Source organism: Desmodus rotundus, chromosome 13, assembly GCF_022682495.2.
Source record: "Desmodus rotundus isolate HL8 chromosome 13, HLdesRot8A.1, whole genome shotgun sequence".
NCBI classification, from domain to species: domain Eukaryota; kingdom Metazoa; phylum Chordata; class Mammalia; order Chiroptera; family Phyllostomidae; genus Desmodus; species Desmodus rotundus.
In genome coordinates this window covers 88631503-88648982 of record NC_071399.1, presented here as the reverse complement: position 1 = coordinate 88648982, position 17480 = coordinate 88631503, and the positions used below count along the sequence as shown (strand labels likewise).

General features: G+C 44.7%; 1 protein-coding gene across 2 annotated transcripts in view; it reads right to left on the bottom strand.

The window, feature by feature from the left end:
- Positions 1–17480, bottom strand: part of WDFY2 (WD repeat and FYVE domain containing 2) — a 118514-nt gene that overhangs the window by 76520 nt on the left and 24514 nt on the right. For both annotated transcript variants that reach the window (XM_024568618.4, XM_071220203.1), the window contains exon 2: positions 4533–4600. In XM_024568618.4, the coding sequence (XP_024424386.1) occupies positions 4533–4600 (68 nt within the window). The remainder of the gene's footprint in view (positions 1–4532; positions 4601–17480) is intronic.

The window sequence follows — 17480 nt, the reverse complement described above, 5'->3', positions numbered from 1 at the left end:
AGCGGACTTTCTTTGGGGAACCTCCGGGACGGTGTTTCCATCATTCCTCCTTCTCAGGTGGTGACACTCCCCATGCACCTGGGTGGCCCTCATTTCAGGTCTGCCTTCCCCACCAGAACGTACATACCACAGGGGTCATCTGCCACATTTAACCACCGTGCCCTTAGTACATTGCATGGTATTTAGTGCAGAAGAAACGTCTGCACTAAACGTCCATTAGTGCTGAATGGACTATCCAAAGAAATCAAGAAAAGCAGGGTAACTATTTCTTTCTGCTGTTCTTCTCGCCCTCACTTTTCCCAGACTATTTTTAGCTCAATACCACAGTGACACCACCAGGGACATGGCTCAGTCCTTGTGATAAGAGATCCAAGCAAAACTGAACCCAGAGGAATCAGGAGGCATGCTAATTCCAACCAGGGCTGGCTGAGTCGCATTCCTCTAGGTATGAGAACCAGAAACCCATGAGAGTGAACTCAGGCACAGATGGGCTTATCCTGGAAGAAACAGAGCCCCTCGTGAACTCAAAGAAAGAAGCACACCCAGGTTGCAGGGGGTTGGGAGGGTGAGGAGGGAGAACTTTGGCATCACTTGTGCAGGATTCTCTCCCTCCCGAGCCAAGTGCTTCTTCCTCCCTCCCTCGTTCCCACCTTCTTTTAAGCAGATCAGCTCTCTTCAAGCACACAAGTGCCTCACAGCTCTAGGGTTTACAGTTCCAGCCTCAGGGACCAGCCTGGGCTGAGACTAGCATTTCCTACTACAAATTCCCAATTCCTGCTACATCAGATTGGATCTGGGGCAAACAGTCTCAACCAGGCTCCCTGCTACAGGGGACACGGGAGTTCCTCAGGAAAGACAAGGTATGAGCACCCCAAAGCAGCAGTTGTGGTCTTTTTAAAAATATCTTTAAAAAAATCCTCGCTTGAAAATATGTTCATTGATTTGGGAGGGAGGGAGGGAGGGGGAAAGAGGGGTGGGGGAGAGAGGGACAGGAGGGGAGAGAGAGAGAGAGAGAGAGAGAAACATCGATGTGAGAGAGAAACATCAATCAATTGCCTCTCCAATGCATCCCAACCAGGAATGGAACCCACAGCCCAGGCATGTGCCCTGCCCAGGGCTCAAACCCTCCACCTTTGGTGTGCAGGAGGATGCACCAAGCAACCGAGCCCCTCGGCCAGGGCGGCGGTTGTGTTTTGATCATGATGTGTTTGCTCCTCATCTTTGTTTCGTCTCCCGCTCCTTCAAGTTCGCTCAGCGTGTTAGGCTTACTCCCTGCCATCAAACTTAGCACTCTTTCTCGTCTAATGCCTTCCGTTTCCCTCCCTCCATTAAACTTCAAATTCTCCTCAATGCTACACAACATTAGCACCCTGCCCAGAACATGACAAGTACTATATTTAGAAGGTGTTTTAATGGACGAAATAAACAAATAAGCCATCATTATATGTACAAGACGTTTTGTTTTCTTCAAGATTTGGAACACTGCTTATTGTACACCACTATAAACACACAATATGGCCACATCCGCCTTGTGGTCTCCATACTGTAGCCTTGAGATATACTGCACCTTTTCACTTATTTTGTGACTAATGCCACATGACTGTTATTTAAGGATAATATTGACTAGCCTCTTAACAAAACATCTTTCAAAAGAAAGGAATGCAAAACAACCCTTTGGACGTTCAAAGCTATTTCAGGTTTTCTAAATGACCAAAAATGTCGCATATTTCCTTTCGCAATAAGATACTGCCTCTCTCAAGTTAAACAAAGCTTAAATTTTTGCTCAGAGATCAGTGACTTCGTTAGCTCAATGCCTACGGTTCCGACGAGCATAAAAGCGAATTTCTGGCCAATTGTGAAAAACAAGGCCTTTTTTTCTTTTACCTTTCCATGGTAATGGAACCATCTAACAATAAAAGATTACAGAAATCACCTGCACCTTGCTCACCTGCAAATCCTGGCACCTAACTTGACGGCCAGTGTGTAGTAGGTGTGCAGTAGATGCTTGATTGGCTAGAATGTGTACTTCTGTCTGTGCATTTACAAACCAACAGTATGTATGCATGAGGCTCCAGGGGTGTCCAACCTTTTGGCATCTCTGGGCCACACCGGAAGAAGGAGGGTTGCCCTGGGCCACACATTAAATACATTGTGGCACATAATCACACACACAAAAAATCTCATAATGTTTTAAGTAAATGCCACAGGCTGGACACCCCTGCATATGAGTTCACATAAACATGTGTAAGTTGCCACAAGACAATCTTCTCAAACTGTAAGATGTATGCAGATTACCTAGGGATCTTTTTAAAATGCAAAGTTTGATTCGGAAGGTCAGGGGTGAAACCCAATATTTGCATTTCTAGTAAGTTCTCAGGTGGCCAGCAGGCCACATTTCAGTAGCTGGGTAATCCCTTTGTACACCCCTTAGGGTGCCACAGGCAAAGTGTACAAACAATTAGGGGGTCGCTCTTCTCAAACACTGTGTTCAGGCATTAGGAAAATCATGCTGACGTTCCGGGGAAACTCATGACCAGATCCCAGACTTCACCAAGTATTTATTTACTGAGCATCGGCGCCAGGTACAGGAGCTACAGACGCCTTTTGTCATTCTTGCCTACAGCTTCACAAATGATGAAAATGCAGCTCGAGGCTTCTCTGGATTCTCAGTGAAATAAATAATTCAAGTAAAGAAAACATCAGAGACTGACACTTAAATGTGTCGGGATGTCCGTAAGGGGAAGGGGGTGGGTAAGCTCCCGCTTAGGATGCTATTAATGTTCACCTCAAGGAGCTGCCCCGCTCACCATCCCCGAGCCCGCTTCATTCCACCCCAAGAGCCCCTCCGCTGTCTTCACCACCCTGGAGGTGCTCGGCCTCTGGGGTCAACTGCAACTTCGTGGATGACAGACCTTCCCCATCTCTTTCAGGGGGAGATGTTGTGACAAACTGGACGAAAAAGCAAGACCATAGATCAAACTGGCTCAAACCATTTAAAAATCAGGGGGGGAATCAATCAGAGAAGCCCCAGTGACCACTGCAGCTTAAAGGGAAAGTGCCCCTTGGGCCTTTGCCATGTGATGGTGTCCGCTGGAGGCACAGCAGTAAGGGGCGAATGGAAGTGCTCAGAACTATAAGTTTCTTCTTCACTGACGTAACGTTGAGCACTCGGTTTAGTTCCATGACTATCACACAAAATTCTAAAGACACATAAAACCTCGGAGATAATTTGAAAGTCACAGAAAGCCATTACATCCTTAATAATTCATTTGTTCATAAACAGGCAAATTGTCGCTTATGTTATTAAAATACTCTTTTGCCAGAGGCACAAACTTGATCACACCCACAACTCAGCGTAAATTTGTTTTGGTCGCACACTATGGCGTGCACGGCCAAGCCAGCGCTCGAGTCAAGGGGACCCTGAACACTGCGGCAGGCCAGCAGGTGCGCGGCACCAGCCACCGACCTGAGGGGCTTTTCTAGAAGGCCAATTGTAATTCAGATTTGAAGGAAGGGGAATAAGGAAAATATTTATTTATTTGTTTGTTTATTTAAATAGGGAATGGTTTACAATTTTATTTTTTAAGATTTTATTTATTTACTTTTAGAGAGGGAGGGAGGGAGGAAGGGAAACATCAATGTGTGTTTGCCTCTCGAGCACCCCCTACTGGGGACCTGGCCCACATCCCAGGCATGTGCCCTGACTGGGAGTCGAACTGTCGACCCTTTGGTTCACAGGCAGGCACTCAGTCCACTGAGCCACACCAGGCAGGGTCGAAAATATTCACTAATATAACTGATTGTGAATTTAAATAATTATTTTACACTAAAACAAACATGGAACAGGATGCCCAAACTTCACTAATTTTAACAATAAAACACTAGGCTGAAAAGAAAGTTCCTATTCTGGGGAGCTGGCTCTTCTCTCCTTGTAGGGAACTTCCGCCATGTAAGAATCTGAGAATCAGCCATATTTTTTTTTTTTTTTTTAACAGCATATTTGAAAGATTTTCTATTTATCAGTACAAGGACATATTTCTCAAGTAAGATCTTGGGGAAATGAGGTTGACCTATATTTAGAATGTTCTCACCCTAACGAATCCTTTTGAGAACTAAATGTTCAATGCTGAATGTCTTGAATTTGAATACATAATATAATAACAATGCAAGACCAATTTACTTCATAAATGTAGTCACTGGACATAATTTTAAATTGTCTAAGGAAGAGCTTCACAAAAAAGTTAAATAAAAAGTCAGAAAACAGGGGGAGACTGCTGTGATCAGAGGCCTATTGCTGTTGTCTTTCTTCCATTAACGAGGCACGTATAGTCAAATTTCAGAACAAATTCCTTATTTTACATACTGAGAGCTTTAGAGAACCTAAAGTGATTTACTATGGTGCTTTCTGCTATAACGAAGCTCCAGACCCTCAGGCATCCCTACGTGAGAAGGAAATACGGAGAAGGCAACCTAAAAAGGAAGGGCAGTTGAGGTCAGTGTCTGGTTTTTTAGACAGAAATCTGGATACTTACAAGGCATCATGTGGTATATGCTTGGCCAATATTGTCCACTGTCTCTCTTTAACCATACACGAACTGTCCTGCAACAGAAGAAAATATGTTTTAAATCAAGTATTTTTAGTCATAGGAAAATTGTGATAGAAAGAAACCGAACTTAATTATAGACATATATTATGTGTTTATATATAACATACATTAATGACATAGAACATTATCTTAACCACATAGGTAAAATATATATTACATATATGTACTATATACACATACATACTACATGTGCCTCCTGAAGATCCTAACTTTAAGGCTTGTAGAATTACATATGACTCTTGAAACATGATCCTCACATATGCCTATATACACACATGTAATAGTGGTGGTGTTTGAAATGATTCATCTTCCTGCTGTTGGTTTGCCTCTCCGTGTACATGATTTTCTTCCCCTAGTCTGCTGGAAGCATTCATCGGCCTAGGGAGCCGCCACGTCTCATTACGGAAAGAAGTGGGGAGACAGAATGAAGCGACACACAGCATTGGACACACAGGGAAGCCCGGCACAGGAAATCCACAGGCTGACAGGCCAGGCCGGGCCACTGGCTGGAGGGACAGTTTCTCCAAGCAGGGTCAGGCAACCGTAAGCTCTGGGAATCACGTTTCCTGAGCCAAAGGGCCAGCCACAGGCCTGCCCTGCAACAGTGTAATCCCGCAGAGCAAAGGCTGCGAGTGACTTTCCAGCCAGAGGCCGATGGAGAGCTCAGGAGGGAGGAGCGAAAGAAAGAAGGATGTAGTCAGGGAGCAGCCATTGGGCTCTGACCAGTCGGCCAGGCCCTCCGTGAGTGACACCCTCTCACAAGCCAGCGAGCCAAACACAACCAGGAGGTGCCGGGACACTGCTCCGCAGACCGCAGGAAGGGGCAGATAGCCAGCCGAGGGAAATGGGCAGCTCCCCACTGCTAGAAGGCCAAGCCTGCCACACCCTCCCCCCCACCCCCCCCCCACCCCCGACCCTTAAAGCACCCCAGCATGGAAGGCAAAGACAGGGCTTTTTGTCTCTGAGGTCCGGACACCACCTAAACGGGCTTCTTCCGTCATGCACTAGACTAAGTGCGATGCACCAGATTTTCTTCCCACCTCATCAGTAAGTCACCCATAACAAGTACTAGTTAAAAGACTAGACAAATTACAGATAAAATAAATGCCATTTTCTCCGCATAGCCACAAGATACAGTGACTATATAGTGACACTATATATACATGCGAAATTCTGTCTTCGGTCAACTATCCTAGCTTGTGAGATGGACAGGCATAACGGTAATTTGTAAGAAGTAACTCAATACATATATTATTATACAAATATCAGCTCTCACTTAAATTCTTTCTACAATATATGCCTGTACACTTTAATGTGGAGATTATTACCTCAACAAGAATAACTATAGGAGTGACATCAGGAAAAACGGCAGAGTGGGAAACTCCAGTGACCAGTTCCTATACCGAATCAACTACTGAGCTGGCAAGAACCGTCGGAATTGCCATTGCAAACCTCTGCCTTCCAGTTAGATACTCGCCACACACATGGCAATGCCTGATAAAGAGGCTGGTGTGTGTTGGAGTATTGCATCCTCTGCTAGCAGCTGCCTCCACGCATGCTCCGTCCCTGTGGCAGGCAGTGGTGGAGGCGGTGGCCCATGCTCACACAGTGGTGTGCTGGGGATCCAGGTGGGAACCCTGACCTCTGAAGTGTGGGGAGTGTGGTTTGATTTGTCTGGCAGTTCACTGAAAGACTAGAAAAGAGACTGGCCATTGTTTCAATCTCCTTTGACTGAAGGGCACCAGGCAATGTCTGCCAACAGAATTTAAGGAGACAAGAGGACGTTTTTTCCTTTATGAAATCCAGGCACTGGTCATTCTCAGAGATGACAGAACAGAGGATTCAATGGTAACATAGGACAAGAAATATAGTCTTTGCAAATACAGTTGAAAAATGCTAAACAGGTAACTGAAGCATGCTCTGTAGAGGAGATAAATTGTGGTTTTCAGATTTACTGCATTACAGTATTTAAAATATCCAGTTCTCAACAACAGGAAACGGCCCATTTGCGGGAAAAAAATAAAAAAGAAAGTGACAGAAATCATTAATATAGAAGCCCAAGCATTGGCCTTCCTAAACAAAAACTTTAAATTAACTGTCTAGATACATTCAAAGACTTGAAAGGAATGACAAAGAGCTAAAGAAAATCAGGACAAGGGTTTATGAACAAGTAGGGAATATGAATAGAGAGAGAAAAATTTTAGAAGGGAATCAAATAAAAATTCTGGAGCTGAAAAGTACAATAGATGAAATGAAAAATCCACTGGAGAGGTTCAACAGCAGATCTGAGAGGACAGAAAAACCATGGACTTCAACTGAAATGACCTATTCTGAAGAGATAAAAGAATGAAGAAGAATGAATAGAACCCCAGGAACCTATGGGACACCATTAAGTATAACAACATATATAATATGAGAAGCCAAAGAGAAGGGGATGGAAAAATATTTGAAGAAAAATGGCTGAAAACTTCTCAGATTTGAAGATATGAATCTACACAGCCAAGGAACTCAACGAGCTCCAAGAAGGAGTTTGTGGATCTTTGAGATCCACCAGAGACACATAATAATCAAATTCTGTTGAAAGCCAAACGGGAACTCTTGAAAGCAGCGACATTGTTCATCAGAAGCCTTGGAGGCCTGGAGGCCGTGAGATGATGATAATGTGCTAATAGGAAAGAAGTCAACCAAGAATTCTATACTGGCTGAAAACTATTCCTCTAAAGTAAAGAAGAAAGTAAGACATTTCCAGGTAAACAAAAGCCGATGTTTGCTGTTAGTAGATCTTCCCTACAAGAAACGATAAAAAGAATTGTTCCGGCTGAAACAAGGACGTGAGATAGTACTTAAAGTCATACAAAGAAATTAAGATCACTGGTCAAGGCAAATACCTAGGTAAATATAAATGCTAATATTGTATATTGCTTATAACTTCTCTTTTTGTTCCCTACATGAGTGAAAGACGTATGCATAAATTAAGAATGTTATGTTAATGGGCAAGAAATGTGTAATTTGCGACAACAACAACAAAAGAGAAGGGGAAAAGAGCTTAATAGGAGCAAAGTTAAGAGATGCTATTGAAATGAAGTTGGTATGAATTTAAACTAGGTTGCTATAGATTTAGGATGTTAAAAATCCCCTTGGTAACCACTAAAAAAATACACAGCAGAGAACAGGAAGGAATCAAAAGGGTAGACAACAAAAACTTCGATCGAACATAAGAGGACATAGCGGGGGGACTAAGAAACAAAAAGACGGGACAGGACCTTACGGGGAGAAAAGGGACCCTTGCGCACTGCTGGAGGGAAGGCAGACTGGTGCAGCCACTGTAGGAAGGAGAATGGAACTGCCTTATGACCCAGCGATTCCACTTCTGGGAATTTACCCGAAGAAACCCAAAACACTACTTTGAAAAAATACATGCATCCCTGTGTTCACTGCAACCCTGTGTTCATCTTACAATAGTCAAGATCTGGAAGTAGCCTAAGTGCCCATTAGTAGAGAGAGGAGTGGATAAAAAAACAATCTGTGGTTCACTTACACAATGGAATAGTACTCAGCTGTAAAACAGGAAATCTTACCCTTTGCAACAGCGTAGGAAAAAGCCTGCTAAGTGAAATAAGCCAGTCGGAGAAATCCAAGCAGCCCATGATTTCACTTCTATGTGGAATCTAATGAACCAACACACTACAGAGAAACAGACTGACCGCTGTCAGGGGGAGGGAGGTTGGGGGGCTGGGTGAAAAAGGTGAAGGGAGTGAGCAAAGAAAAAAACCCGCAGACACAGACAACAGTACGGTGATCACCACAGGGAAAGAGGGGTGGGGGGAGGTAGAAGAGGGTAAAAGGGGGACAAATGGTGATGGAAGGAGACTTGTCTTTGGTTGGTGAACATACAGTATAATATATGGATGATGTGTTATAGAATTGTACACCCGAAACCTATATAATTTTATTAACCAATGTCACCCCAATAAATTCAATAAAAATTAAAAAGGAAATAATAGGATAATTAATAAATAATAATACAAGGAAAAAAGGGCCAAAGACAAACCCCTGGCTACAACCACCCATTAAGGGGTGTAGAACAAAAAAGCTCTGAGGAGACCCCTGCATGGGCCACCAAGGAGGTTGAGGAAAAATCCCTGACGTCTCATGCACAGCCTGTGTCCTATTTTCTGGTCTAGAAAATAAGGTCATGATAAACATACCTAAGAACTGAACTACATTCACAGTAAGAACATACCTACAATAAAAAAAAAAAAGACCTATCTATATAGGTCAGTCTTCTGAGACAAGAAATTGAGGTGGTGACAAGCAGTGTACCACAGGTTGCTAAGCTACTGAATAAATAAAATAAGATGGGGCATCTACCCATGTTGAAATCCAGGCTTTCAAAACTGTGCCTTAGAATGATGCAACCTTCATTAGTTACCATAGCGATGAGCTTCATTTCCCAGGGGACCATTGTTATTTTTGCTACCACTGAAGTAACTGGTAGGGGGGAGGAAAGGGGCTGCATAATAAATCCTGTTGTGTTTGGAGGACCCTCAATTTTCAGGGACTACTTTTCTAATAGATCACATATTTTAACCTCAATGCAAGTGGCAGGCGGTCTCCAGCGAGCTGCAAACTGGCAGGAAAACTTTGAGCAATGGGGATGTCAATGTCTTTTGTGGTTTTTACAGTGACTTGTTTAAAGGGGGAAATGTGCCTCTAATGCAGAGAATGTTGCAGAAATTCTTGGAAAACATACTTGAAAGATGAGAGATTTTTTAAAAACCTATTTCTCTATGGTAATTTGTAATAAGAACACACTACCGGATTCTCATTACATGCATTCTCATCACCCGGAGTAAATAAACTAAACCTAATCTTGTACAAAACGCTGTATCTCTGTATGGAGAGTTTCTCCACGGATAGGAGGAGGCTGCCAGGTGGCGTGAAGGGAGACCCCAGGGCTCAGGCTGGGCGCTGTCCAACTGCCATGCGGCTCTGCCAGGCAGCTCGGTTCCCAGCCCTGGTGGCCCCACTGTACCAGACCTAAACAACTTTGCAGAATCACAGTCACCTCAGTTTTTTCCTCAGAGCTGTACAACCTAGCCATCGGAGGCTGCAGAAAGGATGTGGCCGCTTCATATTTCAACACCTAGAGCTTTTAATGGCATTGCTGCTTGGAAAATAATAGCCACCATTCTGGTCACGTGCTCCCCGGCCCGGTGGCTAATCAGAGCCACCTCCGCTTGCCATTTAATCAGCACAGTCATTTCTCTCAGGTCAAAGGTTGTGAAAGCCTTTGTCACTCCAAATTTCAAAAACCACAACCAAGAGGCAATATCTTCATTGTGTTTCTTAAAGCTGTAAAGTGAAGTGTCAGAATTAAGTTAAATGGACCCACAGGTCAAGTGAGAAATTACGAGCACACACAGCATACATGGAACTGCTGTCTGTCAGTCAGGGCTGAGTCTTGAGAAAAAGAAGCCCCCACAAGTTTATTAGCAATAAAGCTTCTCAGTTTTACTGCCCAGGAGTTTTATTGCTAATAAACACTACTCTGTGACTGCGAATAGTTCCCTCGCACTCGAGACTTGTTTTTGTGTATTTTGTTTTCTTGGTGATTTAATTCTTAGGGGCTGTTTGAACGTCACTTCCTGTCCTTGCATAGCTGTGGGTTTCAGAGCTCTCAGCCTCCCGACCTCTTCCCAGTGCTGTCTGCATCTCCACCCTCCCATGTCGGTGTAACTCACCCGCAAGCCTCGGGACTCCCCAGGCAAATCAGGGGCCAGGGTCACACTGCCTCTTGTGTGTGTTAGGACAGTCACATTGGCTGGCGGTGCCACTTAGCAAGTCCATCTCCCCATGGATGAGGAATGGTATACCCTGAGGACTTTTGAAATTCTCTTGAATATTTCTATCTTTGATTTAATACTTATAATATTTTTATTTTGAACATACAGGTACTTAGCCTAGAGGAGGTGCTTGAAGAGGTCATATAAATAAATACATAAAAGAAAAAGAGAACGGGAAATAAAAGAGAAAAATGAACACATTCCTGGTGCAACAGTAAAGAATAACCCACAGGGAAGCACTAGGGACGCACAGAAGACCAGAGAGGCTGGGTGGGTTTCTGGTTCTTACCACCAGCAATGCCAGAGTCCCTCCCAAGGTAAGAGAAAGGTGAGTACGAGGCTTGAACTGTCAGCCTGAGCAATTCAACCATAGAGAGTGCTCATCAGTATCACCCATTAGGAGGAATGTGGATGGAGTCACTAGGGGAACAATAGAGATTTAAGTCTAGCTCCTGGCTCTGTGCACAGTGGGAAGGCATGGTCTGCGCCATCCTAGTGACCACCGTGTTCCTACAGCCTGTGTGGGTGGCGGGCACAGGATAGATGCTCAGCCGTGACTTAGGAAAACAGTGGACGGAAAGAGCAGCGAGTCAGAGAATGCCCCTGGCCGCCCCTGTTCTGGCCTGTAGACTGATGAACTGCTCCTTTCCAGGGTGGTCACATGCAGCAAAATGACCGAGAATTTTACACTTTAGAAACACAGCAGAGCTGCAGGGAGGGGAGGCCAGGCAGCTAATGTTTAATGGGAGTGGAGTTCATGTTTGGGACATGGATGGTGGCGATGGCCACACAACACTGTGAATATACTTAATGCCACTGGATTGTTCGCTTAAAAGTGGTTAAAATGGTAAATTTTATGTTGCCTACTTTATCATAATAAAAAAGGAAAAAAATCAAACATTTTTTAAAAAGGAAAGAAACAGCAGAACGACTGTCTCGCTAAAACTGTGATCTTCACAGAGTGGCCGAAGACGCAGCCGTGAGCAGACAGCTGTCGACAGGCTGGCCCTGAGAACGTGGAAAAGGAATTCACTCGTGCACCGCAGCAGGGGCCCATCCGGCCTTCCATTCCAACTTACGAGTTTGGGGGAGTCAGACTGGATATCCTATGAAAAAAGGAACCAGGAGAGTTCCTGAATCCCTGCGTAAGTGGGTAGGGTTACGTAACAAAAGGGGATGTTTTCAAAACACTGCTTTGGCAGTAGCGAGCAACTTGGATCAGACAGGGGGGGGAAAATGAAAGGCTGCGAGACCAGTCGAGAGCCTACCAGAGTGACCAGCATGTTTGAATCCAGTAGTGGCAGGGGAATAAGGAGGCAGAACCAAATCCTGGCCATGTTTCTAAGGAGGCATCACGGGAAGGGGGAAGGACCTAGGCAGCCACAGCATTTCCAGTCTGGAAGCCCCACTGACGACCAAGACAGGCTGTAACAGATGAGACCGGCCCACACTTTAAAAACAAGGAAAGGCCCCACAAAGTCAAGTCACTTTTTTCAAGAGAAGTTGGAAAATATCATTGATTTTCAGCAGCGTGACAGAACAGACAGTGAAAGACCTTCTGGGTGAAAACGATCAAAATGTAGGTAGAATTTAGTAGAACACGGTTTTCTTTCTGTCATGTTAAAATATTGCCAACTTATCTGACAGTGAGGACTCTGCAGATCGCCAACACTCTAGGGAACAAGGATGTTTTTAACCCTGAAGTTTTTAACCCGAAGAGCTTCTGTTGGATGCTGGAGACCTTGAACACCCATTCTCCATGCCGCAGTGCGGACAGGGTGCCTAGAGCCTGGCCAACACGAGGAATCTAATAAAAGACTCTGTTTGAACTGGGATTCCAAAGCCTACACACTCAGTGTGAGAGTGTATGAGAAGTCAGTCCTCCCATGCAGAAATGGGACAGCAAGGAAACCTGTCCGGATAGAAGGGAAAACATTCTAAAATCAAGCTGTTCCCCATAAGCTGATTACTCATGAAAAATTCAGTGCAAATTGAATCTACCTGTGCTCTCTGAAAATCCTCCAGTGGAGAATTTAATTTTAAGTGGTTCTGGATTTATAATGTCCTCAGGCAGTCAGTTGGAAGCAAAAGCAAACCCAGTCTTCTAGAGAAGCTCAGCTTCAAGGAGAGCTTCGAGATGAAGGCAATTAATGACAAGTCAGGTCAAAAGTTATCATTTCATCTTCTAGAGGAACTGATATCATTGATTTTCAGCAGCGTGACAGAACAGACGGTGAAAGACCTTCTGGATGAAAACGATCAAAACGTTAGGTGGAATTTAGTAGAATATGGTTTTCTTTCTATCATATTAAAATGTTGCCAACTTGTCAATATTGTCAGGAATGATGGCGAGAATATTAAGGAAATTATTGTTAATTTAGTTCCGCATGACAATGGCATATGGAATGCAGAACACGTTACCATATATAGATACTTACTGCAGTATTAATATATGGCATAATATAGCACCTAAAATGCATTTAAAGTAAATCCCAGCACCCCACCCAACAAGGAATGGAGTGGGAAGACACGTGAAACAAGATTGGCAAAGGCCGACTGCTGAAGCTGGGTGATGCGTAGGTGACACTAACCATAATGCTCACAAATTTTACATGCATCTGACCTGCTTTGTCACACAGTACCAAGGAGGCATCAGACAAGACAATCAAAGTGACAAGGAGACTTCCCTGGCCAATGGGGTTCAGTTGGTTGGAGCGCTGTCCCACAAACAGAGCAGTCACAGGTTCAATTCCCAGTCAGAGCACATTCCTGGGTTGCAGGTTTCATCCCCAGTTGGGACGCTTCTGAGAGGTAACCAATCAATATTCCCCTGCCACATGGATGTTTCCCTCCCTCCCTCCCCCTCTCTCTAAAATCAATAAGCATGTCCTTGGGTGAGGATAAAGAAAAAGACAAGAGACGAACGCTTTACTCTGCCAGGTCAAATAAGCATATAACAGTAGCTACTGCCCTTTACAATTTTGCCTGATACAATGTGATGATTTAGCATAGGGAGTTGAGAAAAAATCTCATGTTATCTTAAAAACAACAACAACACTGTATACAGATATCTTCCCCTCCTATAATCCACCGTTCTTCCTGTGGGTTCTTGAGATACATAATGCATACTCATGAATGTTAACAAATCCCATAAATCAAAATCACATTAACTTCTCTTCCAGACTGAATGTTCCCCACGATCTTCCATAGAATTTCCTTGATGTATCAAAGTACATGGTGTAACAGTGTGCAGATGAACCTACGGTAGCAAAAATTCTTATGTGCTGGTTGAAGAAAAGGCTATTACCACAAATAATTCCCCATATCTTGGCCTCCCTTGGAAAGCATGCTTGATTTAAACCATGCTAACAGAAAAGCTTACACGTAAACTCATTCAATGCACAGAGAAACCAGAGACAGAACCTTCTGTTGTATTAGTCAACCCTCATTTATATCTTTGTGGGGGAAGTCAGGTAAAAGTAATGGCTGGAACTCAATTATTTTTTAATATTCTTTTCAAGAATTCACTAGTTTCAAAAGAGTTCATAAGACTATCACATAGCCCCTCTATCAGAAGCCGTTCTGTAAAGCAAGCATGATGTGTAAATCACTGCGCTACATACTACGCAGCAGTATCGAATTAATCCCCGCAAAAATACAAGTCCTGAAGTTTAGCTGTACCTGGTATTTCCACTAGCCAGCATTCTCCAAGGAATTGTACATGTAGCGAAATGAATGAAATCAGCATTTTCTGACTCACACACCGCAGCTCTTCATGAATGGGAACGTAAGCGTGAAGAAAGATTAACTCTCTGATCTCATTTTAATGAGTTTCTCTTTGTCTTTGAGGGACTACCCCACAAATGCTCAATCGCTCTGCAGTCACTTACATCAATCCATTGAGGAATTCTCAGGCTGGGCTGACTTGCACTTACTTGGGCATACTAAATTCACCAACATACAAAGTCAGAGAATAATTTAAATAACGTCAAGTTACCTCTTCCACCCACTATGTTCCTAATGCCTGTCAATTCTACCTCCTCACCGTAACTACAGTCTACCCTTTTCCTGTGGTCCATGCGGCCTTAGGCACACTCTGGCTGACACCCAGAAGAGCCTCCTGGCTGCTCTCCTGCCTCCTTTTTCATCCTTCTCTGATCCCTTCATCCAGTCACTGGCAAGTCATCTTTCTAAAATGCAAACCCAATTATGTCACAACTTCAAAGATTTGGGGGTCAAGTCCAACTCTGTGGTCTACCAGGTTCCCCAGAATCTGGCCCCTGTCTGCTTCTCTGGCCCCGCCCACCCCAGCTGCCCAACACTGTTGAAACTGCTCTTCGTTCTTGATCCCAATAATGGGCACACTTTTTGTTGGATTTCACAAGTGAGGAAAAAACAGAAACTAAAACTAAAGCTGTGATGAATTAAACAGGGGTGACAGCTTTTTACTTTGCCAAGAGGAAAAAAAAAACCACTTCAAACAAAAACAAAATCTATCATTTGCTAGCACTTTCATTTTACAAAGTGAAGAAGGACATGATCTTAGAACTCTACTACTTGATAAATTTTAGATATAAAAAGCTCACTATATTGTCCTCTTTTTATTTCACTGGACGTTGGTGAAAACTCTTTCATGAACCTGTTCAGTGAAATCACTGCTCCCACTAATCACATTACTGGTAGACAGAGGTCAGAGGTTCGAGTATGGTTGGCACGGGGCCAGTCGCAGCAGGCTTTCCCAAACTGCCCGGGGCCACGGCACAGCGATTGAGTGTTGCAGCCCAGGGCCTGGCTGCGCTTCTGGAAGTGTGAGGCAGCGCTGCCCAAGTACCTGAACTTGAGCCTTGTGGATGCTCAGTGCCTTGCCCCTGGCTGCAGGTACCCTCGTGCCCCCACTGAGGCCATACGGTGTTTCCAGGGTTCCTTTCCTTAGGCCTTTGGTTCCGTCACTCTCTGTCAGTGGGCCCCTAGAGCAGGCAACTCCCTGAGTGTGGGACCAGGGCATGGGGACCTGGAGCTGACAGAGCACCAGGGTCCCCCATCATCCAAGATAGTTGCCAGGGGAAGTTCTTACACCGAGTGCCCACAAAGCTAGCAAAATAATAGGTTAGAGGAAAAAGCCCCCTCCCTACTTCGGATACCAGATTGGGGGTGGGACCAAGAGGAGGCAGGCACAAGCACCACAGACATCAAAATGGCAGCAGGTGGAGGTGCTGGGCCAAAGAGGCCTGTCAGTCTAGCCTGGGGAAATAAGGGATTGTTTGGGAGGTGGGCCCACCCAAAGTGTGAGGAAGCGCTTGGTCTATCTGACCCCCAAGCTAATATAGCCCGGGGGACCAAAGAAACACTCTTTTCCCCACCTGGGGACGCACTGGCTGGTGTGTTTATGTGACACTGCAGCCCTAGCAGCTGCGTGGCCCATGGCAGCCTGCGCCCCACATGCAGGTTCCAGGAGGGACCCTGAAATGGACAGCATCTGGGGACACACTCAGCTACAGGGGTGATCGCTTAGCAGCCACCTGTGGGCTTCAAAGGGCCGTATTTTAAATTGGAACGGGAACTCTGCACACTGACTTTTGTCTTGGTCTAGCAGCGGAAATGAGCTCTGAGACCAGAGCCCACCATCCTCCCAGGTTGCGCAGCACCTGAAGAAAACCCCTTTCCTATTTCACCTGCGTCTGCCTCACCAGTTTGGACTGTGTAGCAGCAGGCAGCCAGACCCCCCCTTTGTTCAGTAACAACCATACCTTCAGGCCCCCGCATGTGCTGACCCTCTGCTGAAGCATCTTCCTCCCCGATTGCCCTCTGTGACCTGCGTAACTAGAACTCAGCCTCCCACACACACCTTATAGGGCAGCTCTTTTCTACTTTTCATGGTACAAGAATAGCCTGGGGATTTTGTTAAAATGCAGATCCTTGTCACAAAGACTTTGTCCTACATCTATTCCAGAAGCTTCATGGTTTTAGGTTTCATATTTAAGTCTATCATCTATTTTATGTTCACTTTTGTATGTGTATGAGGCATGTATCAAAGTTCATTTAATATGCAAATATGTTTCAGCACCATTTGTTGAAAGACAATTCTTTCTCCAACAAACTGTCTTTGCTCTTTTGTCAAAATCCGTGGACTACACGTGTGTGGTGGTCTCTTCCTGGACTCAAGTCTGTTCCATCGATCTATTTGCCTTGGCCATGCTATCTCGCTCTCTCTCTACCCCACATGTATCTTGAGGCTCGTTATCCAAAGACAAAAAGCATTCTGTGCAAATGAGAAAGAATCTGGGATGTTCCAGATTCCCTGATGTTTGCCTGTGTTCCTAAGGCTTAGGCAAGTAGACTTTGTGAAGTCCTGTGAGTGCTTTCAATTGCTGTGATAACTTTCTGTGTTGGAAAAAAACACGCAGACAGAGAACTGGCTGTTTTCCATTCTGTCTAGATGGGTCAAGGTCAATTCCCTCTTCACCCTCCTCTCTGCTAGAACTGGCACTTCCCAAGTTCTACTGACCAGGGCCTGCAGGTCTGTGTTGATAAGTGGTTAATCGTGGCCAAGATAACTAAGATGACTGTAAACTGGGGAATGCTGTCCTCTAGAGCACGTTTGCAGATCAGAGTATGTCTGCCAGTGTGCAAGGACAAGTGTGCATACGTGAATGTAAGCTACAGAAGGTAGCTGAAGCTAACTGACACATTGACCTGAAAATGAGCAAAACCCAGCAAAAGCCACAATCTTTAAAGAAATAGCTCCACCTGCCCAACATACAATTGTCTAACCCCCTGAACACGGAAGTGAAGAGTTGGCATCCAGCGTGCTGTAAAAAAGACGGGGAAACCTCTGGTGGGTATCCCTTCCATCAAGAGTGAAGCCAAAATAAAGCATATGCAGAATCTGAGAAGGAAGTTCCACTCTGGCACTGCCCAGACATGGGGACACGGGGACACCAGGAGAGAAAGGGAGAGTGATGCCATGATTAGAGTAAGGCTTCCATTTCTCCGCCTGTTAGCTGAGAAAGTCAAATAGCAGCAGTGA